This window comes from Balaenoptera musculus, chromosome 15 (genome assembly GCF_009873245.2).
Source record: "Balaenoptera musculus isolate JJ_BM4_2016_0621 chromosome 15, mBalMus1.pri.v3, whole genome shotgun sequence".
NCBI classification, from domain to species: domain Eukaryota; kingdom Metazoa; phylum Chordata; class Mammalia; order Artiodactyla; family Balaenopteridae; genus Balaenoptera; species Balaenoptera musculus.
The window spans coordinates 31,730,233-31,743,904 of record NC_045799.1 but is presented as its reverse complement, the minus strand read 5'-3'; the positions used below and the strand labels follow the sequence as shown (position 1 = coordinate 31,743,904).

Below are 13,672 nucleotides of genomic sequence, written 5' to 3'. Positions count from 1 at the left end.
AATGAACTGTGTAGGTCAGTCGTGCTTAGACAAATGCAAGGTCAGGGCCTGAGCCTGGGGAAGCTCAGGTTCTTGCCAGATTAAGGCTCCCACTAGGGTGGGAAGCAGTACAGACCCAAAATCCCTTCCAAAGGCAGAGGACACTTATTTGGCTTTAATCCCAGAGAGAAAGGAAGGGAAACAAAGGTTGACACCTGACACTTCTCTGGAAGAACCCTCTGTGAGGGTTAGACTCAGTTATTTAAAATTGATTTAAAATTTTTTTTAGTAAAAATTCCTTTAGCACAACTCATAGTAGTTGGAAGTAACAGGAAGAAAACATGGTGGCTGAGAAAGATACAGATGTGTATTATTCACTTTGGCCCTCCAAATACTTATGCTTTTAATGATTAAAGCCTTCTCAGTGGGTTATTTTTGAGAAATTATGATTGGCAGATAATGAATAGTTTATTTTTAAATAATTAGAAATATGGTCAAAAGGGCTGAATGAAAATAGTCCTAGAAATTTTTATGTTAATGATTAACTTTGAGTAATGTTTTTGAGTCTTTGTATATGTCATTTGTTTTAATAGTTTTGTGAATGACAGGGTTTCAAGATGTTGATTTTTATCTTTTCATTTTTAATGCAAAGTTGATCCTCTATTTAGATATTGAAGGATACTGGCATTTGCTAAGGTATTAATACATATTATGATTTCAACCGCTGTCATTTGTTATGATTATTTCCTGCTGTTGGTAAATTACAGATGCAGAAGAAAACCTCTGTGAAGGAAAACTGAGAGCTGGTACTTCACACTTGTGAGGAAGAAAACATCTGAAGAATGAGTTGAAACCCTGTGACAAAGGAAAGTGGCCTATTGACCGTAAGGTGTTGAATTTCAATCCAAAGAGTGATTGTTACCAGGCCTCACAGTTTATAACCTGAGTTGGTGTTGAGGGAGGGGATGGGCATAAAGTAGGTAATTTAGTTTGTTAAGTCTCATCTTAATCAAGAAAATCCTCTATTTCAAAATCCAGGACAGAAAAAAGCTTCCAGAATTCAAGGACTGTTTTCCTCTGCTGCAGAAGTGACTTTGCCAGATACTTGTGGAAAAAAATGAAAAGGCAGCAGAGAACAGCTGGCGTGTGACTGGGAGTAAGGCTGAGGCAGGATCAGGAGTGGGTGTGTTAAACATTGGCCACCACAGGCGGTGAATGCGCCACTTTGCTCACATTAACCCCCAAAATGAAGCTGCCAACATGGGGTGCACAATGGTGAAACACAACTGCAAACTTCACAGAAGATGCTCCTTTTAGCTCTTGTTTAATATTAGTCAGATATTAAACACATAAACTTTTAATACAACAAAGCAAGTACATGCAAAGTTACAAATACAGAAAATATAAAGCACATGCGTATTTCAAATACCATTCTGTATTCTTATACAAAACTATTCAGTGCACATTGTAAGCCTAAGGACCACACAAAAGGGCTTCCTTTAAGTGTTATTAAGTATTAGTACCTTACAAAAACAGGTAATGCATTAGATTGTTCAGATGTTAACCGCTCTAACCGAAATTTCTAAGTTTGTCATATGCAATATATATGTATATATATATATATATAATTTTTTTTTACATAGGATACCCACAAAGTGCAAGCCAGTAATAACAGTGCAGAATAGTAATGTATATCTGCTAGGTGACAATATTGAACAACCCAGGGAATAATTTTACCTTACTTAAATAATGGTAACAGAATTTCTTTTTCCACTTTGAATGGATCATATTCCTACCATCTCTAACCTATTTTTTTTTTTTGGAATGCCTCCCTATTCTTTGATTCAAAAGCCAATTCCAGAAACTAAGGACCTAATTCTATTTTTTGACAATTATGAGATAGCAGTAAAGAAATGAAAGCATTTTTCTTTGTACACTAATTGTTTTCTTCATAACATAATCCTCTATATTTGCTGTTACACTCTTACCAGTCCAACACCAGCACTGGCCCAGGAAGGATTCAATCAAATGAATACCGTGTTTTTAATAGCTGCAGTTTCCTCTATGTTAAAATCTCCTGGCTTCATCCAAACAATGTTAAAATCATTCTGCTTTCCAGGTAAACAAACAAAAGAGATTTGCTCTCAGTGTCCAGAAGGTAGTTTAATTAAGGTAACTTAATTATCTATAGTTTATATTACTAAAGAAAAGAATACCACATGAAGGTGCTTTAAACATCCAAAATGGGAGGTTGTCTTCGAGGGCACCTCTCCCATATGTTGGAAATTTTTAGTCTCAGAAGCCTTTCATATTATGTTAGTTATGTTCATTCCCTGTGAAAATGTCCTCTGCCCAGAAGTCTAGTGTTGCACGAATATCCATTCTTGATGCAATAGCTGCTGTGTAACCCGTACTGCAAAATGCAAAACATCCTTACAGTTCTCTGCAGACACAGGACACATGCTTTCCACCGGGTTGAGCCTGGGCCCACAAGATAAGGATTTCTAGTTTTGTTTTTTGAATGAATATTATGTGGCCTTCTTCCAGATTTGACAGAAATGCTGTCTGAACAGGGAAATGCAGTCAGGTTTTCTTAAAACAAATGAGGAAATTGCTATAAAATCACTGCTAAGATGGGGCATTAGTGTACTGAGCTCTAGCTGGAGAAGCAGCTGGAGGTATTTAGGCAAAGGTATTTGAAGACTGCTTTGAGAATTGTTTTAGCCTCAATCTGTTGCACTAGATAAAAAATAAGCCTAGATCAACCAATGATTATTTGCTGTTACACTTTTACCAGCTCAGCACTAGCATTGGCCTATGAAGGATTCAGTCAAATGGGGCTTGAATAAATAGCATCTCAGATCTACTCTCCATTTCCCAGTGCTGTAAGGGCCAAGGGTATTAACCTACAGGTGACGAACAGAGAAGCAAGAATGAGACACCACCACTAAAGGGCTGCAGGTAGATATCCCCTCCCCCAACCTGGTGAAGATTAAGATGATGAAAACAGGAAGGCCTTCCTCATCCCACTATGAGGAAAATGAGGAAAGAGATGAGGAGGATCACAGGAGGGGAGGAGAAGAGGATCACACTTGCTCCTCTTTGGTAATAAGCCTGGTATTCTCTCTGGTACTGGGTGATGCACATTTGCTCCACCACACGCTCCATCATCTTGATGTCCGTCTCAGTGAAGTTCTCCCCCTTGGTGGTGGTGGTAGTGACCGTGTGCTGCTTGACTGTGATGTTGACGCAGTCATGCACAAAGCTGTTCTGGCTGTTATACTGATCCACTGGCCTGTAGTATACCTGGCTGGGGTAACGGTACATGTTTTCACGATAGTAACGGTCCTCATAGTCACTGCCAAAATGTATAAGGGGCCTGCTCATGGCACTCCCCAGCATGTAGCCGCCAAGGCCCCCTACCACCGCCCCAGCTGCAGCAGCTCCTGCCACATGCTTCATGTTGGTTTTCGGCTTACTGGGCTTCCACTGATTGTGGGTGCCACCACCTTGACCCCAGCCTCCGCCACCATGGGGTTGACCCCAGCCACCACCGTGGGGCTGACCCCAGCCACCACCGTGGGGTTGGCCCCAGCCACCACCGTGGGGCTGACCCCAGCCTCCCCCTCCCTGGGGTGGATAGCGGTTGCCTCCAGGACTGCCCTGTCCTGGGTATCGGCTCCCCCCAGTGTTCCATCCTCCTCCAGGCTTTGGTCGCTTCTTGCAGAGGCCCATGTCACTGCACGTGGCCACAAAGAGAACCAGGATCCAATTGGCTATGTGGCTTTTCACCATGATGACTTATCTGCAAAATAAAGAGGGTGTCAGCGTTGTGTGTTTATGTTGAAAACACTTAACGTCTGCAGCATAATGACTGGCTGCATAGCAGTGGCAACAGCTATAAATGTTCTTGGTCATAAATGTTCTTCACATTCCATGTCTGTTTTACAACACTTACAGCAAAAGTAATTGTAGGTAAAGGGTTAACACAGCTCTTTCTCCTTCTCTCAGGACAAATTTGACCTTAAGATAATTTCTGGCTCTGTTTCCTAGAAACTTGATAAAGGTGGAATGCCAGCAACATTGCTTATGATAAAAATAACCTGTGGTTGATACATTGTATCTAAACTGGAAGAAACTATAAACACCTGGTAGGTTTGCCATAGCTTTGAGCTTCTCTGAAGTAGTGATTTGGGCTGTTATGAGGGATATGAGCTCCTGGAACCTCCCGAGACCCTGGCATGGCCCCTATGGAAGTGATTCTAATGTCGAGTTAGGAACACCCCCAGGTAGGTGCTGAAATCATTAAATCACTTTCTAAATAGCTGGCTCATGTCCTCTTTCCTCGAGCAGGAATGTAAGCAGGAAATGTCTCTTTTGTTTGCTGCTGTCTCCTCAGGGCCTGGCACAGAGCGTATACACAATAGATACCTGTTAAGTGAAGGAATTAATATCCTCTGAACATATAAATGCCAACAAGAATTTCCTCAAAGAAATTCTCAATACAATAAATTTTTGGAAACAGGAAATGTGCAAGATTCTGCAAGCCCACCTATAAATTCATTTTTCTCTCTATAGACAAACAAATGGGGCTGTTCAAAATGGGGTAAGGAAGGCTGTGTTCACAAGATTTGCAGTCACTCACTCACTGAATGAGTCTTAGTTCAGCATTTAATGGTTTGTGAGTGACTTATTTTCTCCTAATTTTTGGTAGAAATGACACATATCTTATATGAAAGGGCTAGCACAGCTTAGGAATAAACAAAGTATCCTGCATGATAACTTATGAACCTTTGCAGAATGTACATTCATCAATTAAAAACCTCCTTTCCGATTGAAGATCTCATTTACCCTGGGTGCTTGGTTCCAAGGGCAGAGATTAAAGACATATAGTAGAATGATCATTAAACAGTTTCTACTGTACCCCATGTCAAACCATATGCACAAAATACCATGTGCCACAAAACCAAAAATGGCATACGTTGTAATGTTGATAGTAGTCTTATCCCCAGCACTGGGACATCTTCAAATAAAAATGGCATCTAATATTATAAAATTATTTTTCATAACCTTCAGAACTAAAGACTAAATTGGATAATATTCAGAGGAAGAATGATTAAACAAATAAATGAATTAACATCCTGTTTATGTTTCTACTATCATTATTGAAATGTCTTGGTGTAAATAAAAATATATTTGAAAGTTATAAGCCCAGTTAAACTGCTCAGAATATGCCAATTAGGATTTTTGGAGGCTCTTTTGTGTAAGGTCAGAGGTACAGGGTCCTGGGATATGTTGACTGGCCTCAATCTCCCATCCACATCTCCTGGCACTCCATCTTCTGCAGGTCTGCTTCCCTGATCTATTCTCCATTTGCTAATGGGGCTCAGCTCTTAGCTTCCATGCTGCTCACAATTCTGCTCAAACACCTCAGGGAATTGAACAAGGGGATTATCACCTTCTGGAAAGCTTGGTGTTTGACATGGAAGATGAAAGACTGGAAGAATCGAGGTGGCACCCAGATTTCTGGATTGGGCAATTGTGTGGACAGAACACGGAAGGTGGAGCAAGTCTGGAGGGAGACAAATGTGGTGTGTGGCTTTGGCAATGCCATTGTCAAACTACAATGCCATTATCAAGCTACAATGCCATTATCAAGCTGCCTACTGGGACAAGAGATACCAGTAGGCAGTTAGCTTGGTGAGTCTGGAGCTGAAGAATGACCATGGACTGGAGATACAGGCAATAGGGCATAAGGGCCATGGGTATATGTTGCTGATCAGTACCTTAAAACTGAATATTAAAGTTGGATGATCATAAACTATATTAAGACAAGATCATTTTAAAATCAGTTGAGAACAACAATAGCAACATTTAATTATAAAAAGCATAAAAAATAACAACTACATTTTGAAGCAGAGAATCATTTCTAAGGATAAGGACTCAAAACTTAATGAGACCTTGGAGAATCTCTTTCTGTCTGTGATAAAATAAGGAAGATCTTATATTATTTAATCCAAACTTCTCACTCTACAAATTAGGCCACCAAGATTCAGAAAAGTCAAGTGACATATCTGTGATTACAGTGTTAATTAGTGAAATTGCTAGGAATAGAGACTAGGTTTCTGAATGTCTGGCTGTGCTATGACACTTCATATAAGATGCTCTCAGACAACGGTCAGGTTGTGGCCTAACACTCTGGCACATTTCAAGATATTAAGTATTTGACAACAGTCAGTACCTATTTATCACTAAGAAAAATACTCTTAGTAGACTAGGAATAGGAGGTAACTTCCTTAACTTAATAAAGATTATATAACTAAAACAGCAAACACAATAAGTAAGTTTTGAATGTAGTCCCTTTAAGATCAGAAACAAGACAAGGATGTCCACTGCCACAGGACTGGAAGTCCTTCCAATGCCATATGCAAAGACAAAGAAGTAACTGGTGCAAGAACTCCAAGGAAAGAGCTCCAGCTGACATTATGTGGAATTAATGTGATCATAAACATAGAAAATTCAACAGACTCAACAGAGGTAACACGAGACAACTAGAGTTCAGCAAGGCTGTGGGATACAAGATTGGCCTACAAAAATCAGCAGCATTTCTCTACACCAGCAATAATCAACTAGAAAAAAATTAATAAGATAGTAATAATTTCAACCCAAACTATAAAGTATCTAGGATTGACTTAAGACTGGGGAAAAAAAAATTGAACATTAGTAAAGAACAAAGAAGATGATCTGTAAACATGGAAAGGTCTTGGTTGGAACAACTTAGTACTATAAAGATGTCAATTACCCCCAAATGAACTTATAATAATAAAATGACAATCAAAATTCCACCTGGATTTTTTGAGGAATTCAATAAACCCACAAGGGGTAAGAAATGTCCACGGGTAGCAAACTCAACCTTAAAAAAAGAAGAGAAAAGAGGAGAGAATCTACTGTCATCAGACATTAAATCCTATTACAAAGCCATAGTAATAAATGTAATAAATATGGTAACAGTCTAGAAACGGACCTACAGATCAACGGAAGCAGAATAGCAAGTTCAGATATAAACCCACGTATATATTCTTTAGTATGAACCTGATAAATGATAAATCGGACACCACAAATCAATGGAGAAAGAAAGGTTTGTTTAGCAGATGCTTCTGGGAAACTGGAGGAAAATAAAACTAGGACCCTAACACCACAGGCAAAAGCAGACCCTAGAGACCTAACTGTGAAAGGTAGAAGTTTTATGAATTAAAAATCTTTGTGGGATGGATTGCCTTTCTATTAAATTATAAAAACAGATGTTAGAATCAATGCATTAAACAAATATTTATGGAACACCTAGTACGTGCCAGTTTTTAAAGAAATAGAAAACCTGACGATAAACCATAGGAGAAATGGAGAAAAAAGTTACTGTACAATAGCCATTGATTAGCTTAACAAATACTTGTTGTCTTCTAAGGGTCTAGCATTGTGCTGTGGCTGAGGACACAGTGGTGAGTAAGATGTTTAGTTTGTGGGTTCAAGGACTAAAGAAGATAAGTGTCTGGAACCTGAAAGATAGTGGGAAGCCATTAAAGGATCTTAGGAGAATAACATCACAGGATCTTTTCCCTTTTTTTTAACAAAGTTTGCCCTGACTGTTGTGTAAGGAGAAAATTTGGGGGGCAAGAAAAGAAATGGTGAGACCACTTATAAAACGACTGAAGGAAGACGGTGGTGTGGCCTGGGACTGTGCCAATGCAGTTGAGGAGCTGTGAAAAAATGGATGTATTTTGCAGAAAGAACCAATTAAGCAGATAGAGTGGATGGAGGAGTGAGAGTTGATCAGGTTTGTGGCTTTCATAGCCAGGCAGATGGTGGTGATGCCATCTATTGAAATAGAGGAAACTGATGGAGGGCCATGCTTGTGAGAGAAAATAAAGTTTTAGTTTGGACATATTAACTTTGCTACATCTGTGAGCCATTCAAGTGGGAGTATCAATTCAGGCAGTTATTGTAAGAATCTGGAACTCAGTAGAGATAAACATTTGGGCAGCTTCACCTGAGAAGTGCTGTTAATAGCCAAGGGAATAAAGGATCGAGATTCAAACTCCAGTATTCTGAGTGAAGGGCTCACACTCTTAGCTATCCAACCTCCAGCAACATGGGTGCCAAAATCCAAAAGAAAATACCACCAAGCTGATTTTGATAGTTTAGTAAAAGAAGAATACACTGTGATCAATAAGGATTATTTAGGAATACAAGGATGGCTTAAAATCACGAAATCAATTAACCTATTAGTAGGTTAAGGAGAAAAAAACACAAAGATTCTCTGATGTTGAAAAGTTTTCAATTAAAATCTACATACGTTCCTGATTTTTTAAGGTTAAGCTGTTGAAAAAATTTCCATAGAACTAGAAAGTAATCCCTTTCCATCATCAAGAACAGCTATCACAGACACACAGCCCACACCCTACCTTAACTGAAAGAGGAAAGGCATTCTCCTTAATATAATGAACAAGACAAGAATGCAAGCAATTGCTGCTATTTTAGACTGTTATGGAGGTTCTAGCCTGGTATGATTTTCTTTTTTAAAAAATTTGTTTATTTTATTTTTGGCTGCGTTGGGTCTTCGTTGCGGTGTGCGGGCTTCTCATTGCGGTAGCTTCTCTTGCTGCGGAGCACGGGCTGTAGGTGCGCGGGCTTCAGTAGCTGTGGCACACGGGCTTCAGTAGTTGTGGCTTGCAGGTTCTAGATCTCAGGCTCAGTAGTTGTGGCACACGGGCTTAGTTGCTCCGCGGCATGTGGGAGCTTCCTGGACCAGGGGTTGAACCCGTATCCCCTGCACTGGCAGGCAGATTCTTAACCACTGCGCCACCAGGTAAGTCCCAGGTATGATTTTCTATCTGGAAAATCCAGGAAAATCATCCAAAACTGTGTCCTAGAATAAATAAGTGAGCTTATTAAGGTGGCAGTTTTTGAAATCAACATATAGAAAAGAGTGAATACTCAAATCAGTTGTAATTATTTAGAAGATTTAGTGTGAAAAAAAAATCCCACTCAGAGTGACAACAAAATATTCAACATATCTAAGATTTAACCTAAAAATAAATAGACCTTTTAGGAAGAAAGCTGGAAGACTGGAAAAAAAGAGAAAGACAGACAATGTTTTTGGTTGGGAAAATCAAGACTGAAAGATACCAGTTCACCTCCAAATAATCATAAAGTCAACGCAATTTCAGTCGTAATTTAAAGAGGATTTTAAAGAATATGATGAAATGATACTCAAAATTAAGAAGACTAAAGAAATTATTGAACAGGAAGAAAATCTAGGGTATACTTGGCCTGCCAGGTACCAGAATGCATTGCAAAACTAAAATAAATAAGATCATGTGGTGTTAGTGCATGAGCAGAATGGCAGAGCGATGGAACTAGAGAGAAGGAACAAAAAAAGATCCATATATTATCCCATTCATCCTATTCCCATGGGGAATACATGGGACTGAGAATCAGAGCCAGGAGGAACTTGTCCAGTGGTCATGTGCCAGGGGCCAAACTTCTGATACTTAAAACATGTTACACCCTTGACACTTAATTGGTGAAATTTGGAACTGGCACCAAATAGTCCCGCTACCCCCCACTGCCCCGGAAGAATTTCCTGTCTTTCCTGAGCTAAGTGGAACTCATGTGTCATATTTTTATCTTTTGAGGTCACTGCCCCTTAAAGAGCCTAATGCAAGCTACTCAAAATTTTACAAACCGCTCTGGGGTGGGGGTTTTTCACTGGCACTGAGGCCTAGCCCTGGACTGAATAGGGCAAAGGGCCCGAACCTGATCCATCCTCAGAATTATGTGAACAGCTTGAAAAAAAGCAACATTGCTAGAGCCTACACCATACCCCAGGAGAATATGGTTAGAAGAAAAAGGATGAACAAACAGAAAAAATTCTCCCAAATGTAAGAATTGCTACACATGCTATTCATTCAAGGATTATTTTGCTACAGCCATCACAGCTTTAGATACAGGCCTGTTTTGAATGTTTCACATGGAGCAGTTCACAGCTGATAAACTGGCTGCCTTGGAAGAGGAAATAAAATCCGAAAAGAGAGAATGGAATAGGTAAATTAAAACTACAGCTTAGAAAAACTGTCACCTCATAAAACCTTTTGTCAGTGTTAATTTGGTGCAAAAATGTTTGTAATGTTACTGCTTTTATTATACTATTTTTAAAATGGTTGCTTCCTTACATAACTCAGAATGATTCTAGAGAAAGCCCTTTCCCTGCAAAATCAAGATGATTTTACAAGAAAGGATGATATAATAGGTGTGGGTTACATATATAGATCCAAGTTGCCTCCAGAGCAAGGATTTGTGATCACAGCCTTTCGAGGCCCTTATCTTCTGTGACAGTTGGGAACTTTCAACCATCACAAGACCAAAGAGATTCCACAGGGTACGTACATCTGCTTTGGCTCAGCTAAGTTGGATTTGTGTCCCTGGGAAGACAGAATGCTTCGGCTTGGCTGAAACTGTTCAGTTTTCAAATATATTCAGGAGTCCCTAAAAAAAAAAAAAAAAAAACAGAGAAGAAAAAACTAGAATTGATAAATAAATCTAAGAACTGATTCTTTAAAAGAAAAACCCAATATATAAATTACTAAACCACTAATAAATTTACTCAAGGAAAAAAACAAGATAATATTTGAAAAAAAGAAATGAGGTCGGTTCAAAAAAGCAGCAGCAAATATGACACTGAGCTCTCCCTCTCCCACACTCAGAAAGCTGTGGGTACATTTCCTTAAGAAAATTAACTATGAACTATTTTAAAGATTATGTTATTTAGAAAAGCAATATATCAACAAAAAAAGAAAATTAAAATAACCTGTATTTCTATTAAAACTTCATTTTTATTCAGATTTTTTACATATACATTAATAAACTGCATCGGAGTAAGTAGATGCAGTTTACTAATCTGTACTTTGACTTGTCAGTTTTTTCCAATATATCACAGACAGGCTCCAAAATCATGACTTTTGATGGTTACACAATGTTCCTTTAAGTTAATGTGTCATGATTTTCTTAGCTGCTGCCCTACTGTTATACACTTAGGTTGCTTCTCCATCAGGTCTAATTTTATATCATTCTGAATGTGTGTGCATATGGCTTTTTTTTTTTTTTCCTTTCCTGTTGTTTCTTCCATTGCAAGTAAATTCCCAGGAGTGGGGTTTCTGGGTCTTGGCTTAAATGCATCACCAGATTGCTTTTCACAAATTTCATACAGATTCACAATGTCCCCAGTGCAGTGTGACCAGGAAAAGAATAAAGGTATACATACCAAAGGTCAGTTTTACACAGTTAATCTTGGCAAACTCCTTCAGTAGGTATAATTTCCTCTAGTTTATGAATGGACAAAAGGAGGATGAGGAAATTAGGTAACTGGTCCCAAGCTGTGAAATGATTAGTTGCAGAGCCATCTTTCTAACCCCAAAGCCCTGTCTCCTCCCAGGATAACTGAATATGCAAATTTCTAGGCAACCGTCCAGCAGTGGTTGCTGTTACTGTTGTTTTTGCTGATAGTTGCAAAATGATAATCCAGACTTACTTTAATTTGCATTTTATTCTATAAACGATTCATCATTTCACCGTTTATCTTTTATAATCTCGATATTTTCCTTTCACAAGTATGAAAAATTTGTGTCAGATAAAAACCATATACAAATCACATCCTAGCTCTGCTTTCTTTCCCTTTCTGGTTAGTTCTTTTTCATTGTAAGAGCTCCTCAGTGTTTGGGTAGGTAAAATTGTTCCTTTTCATTGGTGATTTTTTTTTTTTCTTCTTCAAATCTGAGAGAGTTGTTGATTTTTCCAGAGGTCTGACATTTTTATTCAATTTTCTGTTCCTATTTTTTCTGATAATTTGATTTGTGAAAATCTTTAATTCTATTCTATCTGGATTTTTTTTGCAAGGAAAAGGGAAACACTTCAAATGCTCAGCATGCCGGGAACTGCTTATTAAACCGTGATTGCTCTAAGTACAGGAAAATAACTCGGCCATGAGATGAGGATAATCATGATCAGGGAGGTGAAACTGCATTGTGTTGTGTATGAATCTGGAGAAGAGGAAACTGAAAAACAGAAGGCAGTGGCTTTGAGATGGTGAGGGTGGATGTGATGGTGGTGGGCTTATGATTTCAAAAAATCTATTTGCTACTGCTGATACAAATAGAAAAGAGCAAAAACGAAAAAGGACTGCAAAAATGGACTTCTCCCCGTTGTTTAATAATCAAACGTGAAGGTGCCACCCATACTAGCGGAGGAATATGGTTCTCCGAGGGGCGCTGCCCGGCCCTGATCCCCGCTCTTGGAGTACCCCTGACGGCCGAGTCCTCTCCTTCCAGAGGGACAGTCGAGACAGCGAAAAACAAAGCCTGTGGGTCCACCACACCTGAGCTCGCAGGAGACACTCTGCCGCCGGGACCTGGGCGTCTCAGGCCCGGGAGTGAGGGCGGGGTCGCCCCAAGACTCCGCCCGCCGAGGCCGGAAGCCCAGCTCACGCCAGCCTGTGCCGGTCCCCGGGGGTGGCAGAGACCCGGCCGCGTGATGGCAGGCAGGGCCACCTCTAGGGAGGAGGTCGGCGGTGGCGGCTGGGGGGGGCCCCCAGACGCCCCGGGACTCCTCCCCGCCGAGGCCCTGACCCCGGGTGGGCGCCCGCGTCCCCTCTGGGCATTGGGAGGGCCCGGACCCGCGCCTCTCCCTGTTCCTCCTCGCTGAGCGCCCCAGCGGAGCCACTTTGCGGCCCTCGTTGGGTTCCCCGCGCCCATTCCCCGGACCTGTGGCCCCCTTGCCGGCGCTACTCGCCCATCCCACTCCCGCCGTGGACGTGCGTGGGAGGGGGCCAGACTCGTCGACACTACCCACATCCCTCCAGAGGGGCCCCGGCCAGCCGCGGCCCCCTCCCCCATTCCGAGTAAATGCAGCTCGCCTAACCAGGAGGGCAAAACCAAGCCACGGCGTCAGAAAACCAACGAGCACGCTGGGTAGGCCTGACTAGTTGCGCGCCCTCCGGAAGCCCCCCGCCCTCCTCACTGTCAAGGTCGGCCTCCCGCCCAGACCCGGCCGTGCGCCCTCGCGTCTCGGCCCCAAGGCAGCGGTTCTGACTGCCGGCCTCTGCGCCCACGGCCCCAGCTGGGAGGTTAAAGAGCGATGCGTCTGTTTACCTGCCTCTGCGGGAGAGAAGAAGCTCGCAGCTCGGCGGCTGTCAACGACTGGCGGCGAGGGCCGGCGTCAGCGCGGGGCAGAGGAGGAGATGCGGGGGCGGGGCGGGGAGGCGGCAGCCCGCGCCCAGGGTTTACACGTAGAGGCTTAGCCCTGCCAAGCAGGCCCGGGAATGTGAGTCCCTGGGAAAAATGAGTTGGGATTTGCTTAGACGCTTGCGTCAACTAATATCGCCTCCCCGGCTGGCTCGTCACTCCTTGAAGTTGCTTATTGACTATAAAAATCATCTTTAAAGGAAAATTCGGCCCAAAGCCCCAGCTCCATGTTATGTAATGGAGAACTCGAGAAAATGAAAGATTAGGGAATGAGAAAGCAATTTCTGGAACTTTGGTAACCAGAAATTTCTAAAGAGGAAAAAAATTCTGCTGCCCTGGATTGAGCCCAGTTTGTGAATTTACACATATATCCTTAAAATTTGAGGCCTAGAAAGGACATT

The 13,672-nt window shown here is 41.4% G+C and overlaps 1 protein-coding gene across 2 annotated transcripts; it reads right to left on the bottom strand.

Moving 5' to 3' along the window:
• Positions 1–1,286: 1,286 nt before the first annotated feature.
• Positions 1,287–13,359, bottom strand: LOC118881038 (prion protein). Of its 2 annotated transcripts, XM_036825358.1 has the most exons (3): positions 13,179–13,359; positions 10,423–10,521; positions 1,287–3,784 (listed from the first exon to the last, which is right to left on the bottom strand). In XM_036825358.1, exon 3 carries the CDS (start codon positions 3,772–3,774, stop codon positions 3,001–3,003), a length of 774 nt encoding a protein of 257 aa, XP_036681253.1. In that variant the 5' UTR covers positions 3,775–3,784; positions 10,423–10,521; positions 13,179–13,359; the 3' UTR covers positions 1,287–3,000. The 2 variants fall into 2 exon arrangements, with proteins under 2 accessions (XP_036681253.1, XP_036681254.1); XM_036825359.1 differs by lacking the exon at positions 10,423–10,521 and having other exon boundaries at positions 13,179–13,312.
• Positions 13,360–13,672: the final 313 nt, after the last annotated feature.